The sequence below is a fragment of the Temnothorax curvispinosus genome, unplaced genomic scaffold (assembly GCF_003070985.1).
Source record: "Temnothorax curvispinosus isolate PA1 unplaced genomic scaffold, ASM307098v1 QBEX01009850.1, whole genome shotgun sequence".
NCBI classification, from domain to species: Eukaryota; Metazoa; Arthropoda; class Insecta; order Hymenoptera; family Formicidae; genus Temnothorax; species Temnothorax curvispinosus.
The window spans coordinates 18,122-21,232 of NW_020219630.1; the positions used below are offsets into that span (position 1 = coordinate 18,122).

General features: G+C 37.8%; 1 protein-coding gene across 1 annotated transcript; it reads left to right on the forward strand.

Moving 5' to 3' along the window:
- Window positions 1–1,486: 1,486 nt before the first annotated feature.
- On the forward strand, window positions 1,487–2,712 carry LOC112459470 (pecanex-like protein 1). Its single transcript, XM_025023575.1, has 2 exons — window positions 1,487–2,214; window positions 2,282–2,712. The coding sequence occupies exons 1-2, from the start codon at window positions 1,922–1,924 to the stop codon at window positions 2,337–2,339; spliced, it is 351 nt and encodes a 116-aa protein (XP_024879343.1). The 5' UTR covers window positions 1,487–1,921; the 3' UTR covers window positions 2,340–2,712.
- Window positions 2,713–3,111: the final 399 nt, after the last annotated feature.

Consider the following 3,111-nt stretch of genomic DNA (forward strand, 5'->3'; position numbering starts at 1 on the left):
TTTTTAATTGTACACTTAATTTTTTAATGGCGTGTAACTTTATTAGTTTTTAATTTAAGGCTCCTGGTCCCTAAGCTGGGAACTCTGCGTTGACGGTGGCGCCGTACCGTCGCGGCAGAAATAAGAACTCTCTCCTCTCACTCTTTCCAATGGAGAATTCTGTCTTGTGACATCCCAGCAAACGAAAAAAGATTGAAAAGAATTAAAACGGGATTGCCAGGAATTCAATTAAAGACTTTCCGAATTCCATTCTGTCCAAAAAAGGGATTGAAATAGTTTCAATATCATGGAATTCCTTATTTTGGAAAGAATTTGTCTTTTTTGAATCCCATCCAATTTCGACACAAAAATATTATACCACTGAATGCCAGGTTAGGGATTGGAAAGTTTCGTGATGAATTCCATTGAATACCATTGATTCCGTTAACGAAATGAATACCACTGAATGCCAGGTTAGGGATTGGAAAGTTTCGTGATGAATTCCATTGAATACCATTGATTCCATTAACGAAATGAATACCATTAAATGCCAAACTAGGAATTAAAAATTTCCGTATTGAATTCCATTGAATTCCGTCTATTCTGACAATAAAATGAATACCATTGAATGCCAGGATAGGGATTAAAAAGTGTCCGTGTTGAACTCTGTGGCGGTACGCGCCACCAATAGTACACGCCCGCGCGGTATCTGCATTACCGGCAGTTTGCGTCGATGCCGCTAAGCGTCGCATCGCCGGGGCATCTTCTCGAGTTCAAAGTTTCGTCTCGACCGCTATGTAAAGGGACCTCCTACGGTGCCTGACAGATCTTACAAATCTCATTTTCGGGCTAATTGCCCGTCGGCAGTAGTGCGTGTAATGTCCTTAGGCATACACAAAAGCTCACCGACGAACAACGGCGCTTGGTCGCCCAACGGAGGCGCGAGACGTTTTCTAAACCATCTAATGCCATGCAATTTCATAACCTTTACGGATTCCATAGGATTGGATGGAATTGAAATTTTTCTTTTTTGGATTCCATGGGATTGGACCATCTCATTTCGAATCCCATCTAATTTCATCTAATTCCGCCAAAAAAGGGATTCAAAAGTATTAAAAAATTTCAATATCTTTTAATCCTTTTGCGTTTGCTGGGATGTTGACAACCTATTTTGCGTTGCGTTAAATTTCTTTATTATTCGCTCTGTACTTGTGCTATAACGTTTAACGTATTCGTGAAACTCGTAAAATTTACCGTATGGTAAGATTTGCAAGAAATATAATACATATGCGGAAGGAACATTCTCCACTCCTTTCGATAGTCGAAAACAGTTTGTTTTTTCGTATGTTTAGGCTTCGTTTTATGGCTGTTTGTTTATTGTCGAGGGAAAAGGATAGTATCCGGTCAATTTTAGAAGTGTGCTGAAACGATCTATAGTGATTTTTTATTGAAATGTCTTTTTATTTCGGAAAATACCGTAACATAAAATAGGGTAATTTCTCGCCTCGATAGCAAGAAATTCAATATGGCTGCGGTGACTACCCAGGAGTAGAGTCCTAGATAATAGAGAAGCGACATTGAAGGGAATGGTCTGATTGGCTAACTAAATCACGTGATCCAGCGCCATTTTGTTTCTCCCTTATGATTAAATAAGTGAGGTTAATGCACGTTAGAGGCCTGCTGCACGTGAGACAACGCGAGACATTACTGTTACGGTTCTGTGAAAGGCCGTGATTTTTCGGATCCTACCGTGATATAGGACATCCTCAAGACAAATTTGTGGCCACCAGAGACAGGAGACAGGTACACGGAAGAGAAGGAAGCCAAAATCATAGAAAACACGTCGTCGTCGCAGCCTGATAACGTGGCCGCGAGTTACAAGGAGACCAAGAGCAAGACGTCCGGCAGGAGGAAAGACGTAAAGATCAAGGTGGGCGAGCAAATGTCAGATACTGAGCTGGTGGATCCTTTGCCGGAGAAGTTACGCTCGACAGTGAACGCCAGACTGAAGAACGATCTAATCGTGTGCGCGGTGATCGGCACCCTGTCTTTTGGAATTCATCGTACGACGGTGTTCACCGCTCTGCAACCGGAGCTCAATCCGGTACTGTGGAGTAAACTCTTATGTTTCATCGTTTTCCTAGAAATGAAGGACAGAAAGCTGGATGGATTAACAGTATCAGGAATATTAATGGATCTACTTGGGAGCCTAAGGATCCATTGTTTGTGTGCTCTGTAAGCTGCAGTGTAGCAAATATATACATATATAGCGAAGTCATTTACTGATAGCATATTTTTTCAGGAGCATTTTGACAGGTTTTCTTGGGAGCGTGTTAGAGAAGATGGTAAGAGGAAACTGAAAATCGGAGCAATTCCTTCAGTTTTTAACGATAGTCTCCCATCGAAGCCATTTAATGAACATACATATTCAATGCCATTACTTGTTAGCGCAAACTTAAAGGGTCAAATATCAGGGAAAGTTAAAATATTACTCTGCAAGAAAGCAAATCCAAAACCTTTGGTTGCAACATCGTAATATTGCCAGCTGCGGAGGAAAATTTTGAAATCTGAAGAGCACAATTATTTGAATTGTAATTGAGAGTTGAACCAAGTACAAATATAAAATAAATCATATTTTATTTAATTTAAAATGAATTTTCTCTTATAGATGTCAAATAAATCGAATATTATTGTCTCGTAGATATATGTATCTATAAAAAACGTAGTAAAGTTATATTTAAATTTTTTTACACTATTCCTCAAAGAACTATTAATAATTTACAATAAAATACACAGTACGTTTTCATTTACTTTATTATATGTATCTGCAAGTATAATCTTATGAATTAATATATCTTTCGTTTTTCTTGATTGTATGTACATGTTACATTGATTAAGGCAACAAGAAGCTATATTCATATGCAATCGGGTGTGTTGTGTATTAATATAATGTTTTACAAGCATTCTGACTCTTTAACAACTTTCCTTGTATATTGTCGACATGTTTCAAAGTAAATAACTTTCATATCTATATACATAGAAGATAAAATTGCGTAACTAAAATTAAATAACGCTCTTTTTGATATATGATACAACTTTTCAAAAGATAAAAAGATATAAATACATGTTTTT

Coding starts and splice junctions, on each gene's coding strand:
- LOC112459470 (XM_025023575.1), top strand. CDS start 1,922: ATGTCAGATACTGAGCTGGTGGATCCTTTGCCGGAGAAGTTACGCTCG. Junction 2,215..2,281: donor ATCCATTGTTTGTGTGCTCT/GTAAGCTGCAGT, acceptor ATATTTTTTCAG/GAGCATTTTGACAGGTTTTC.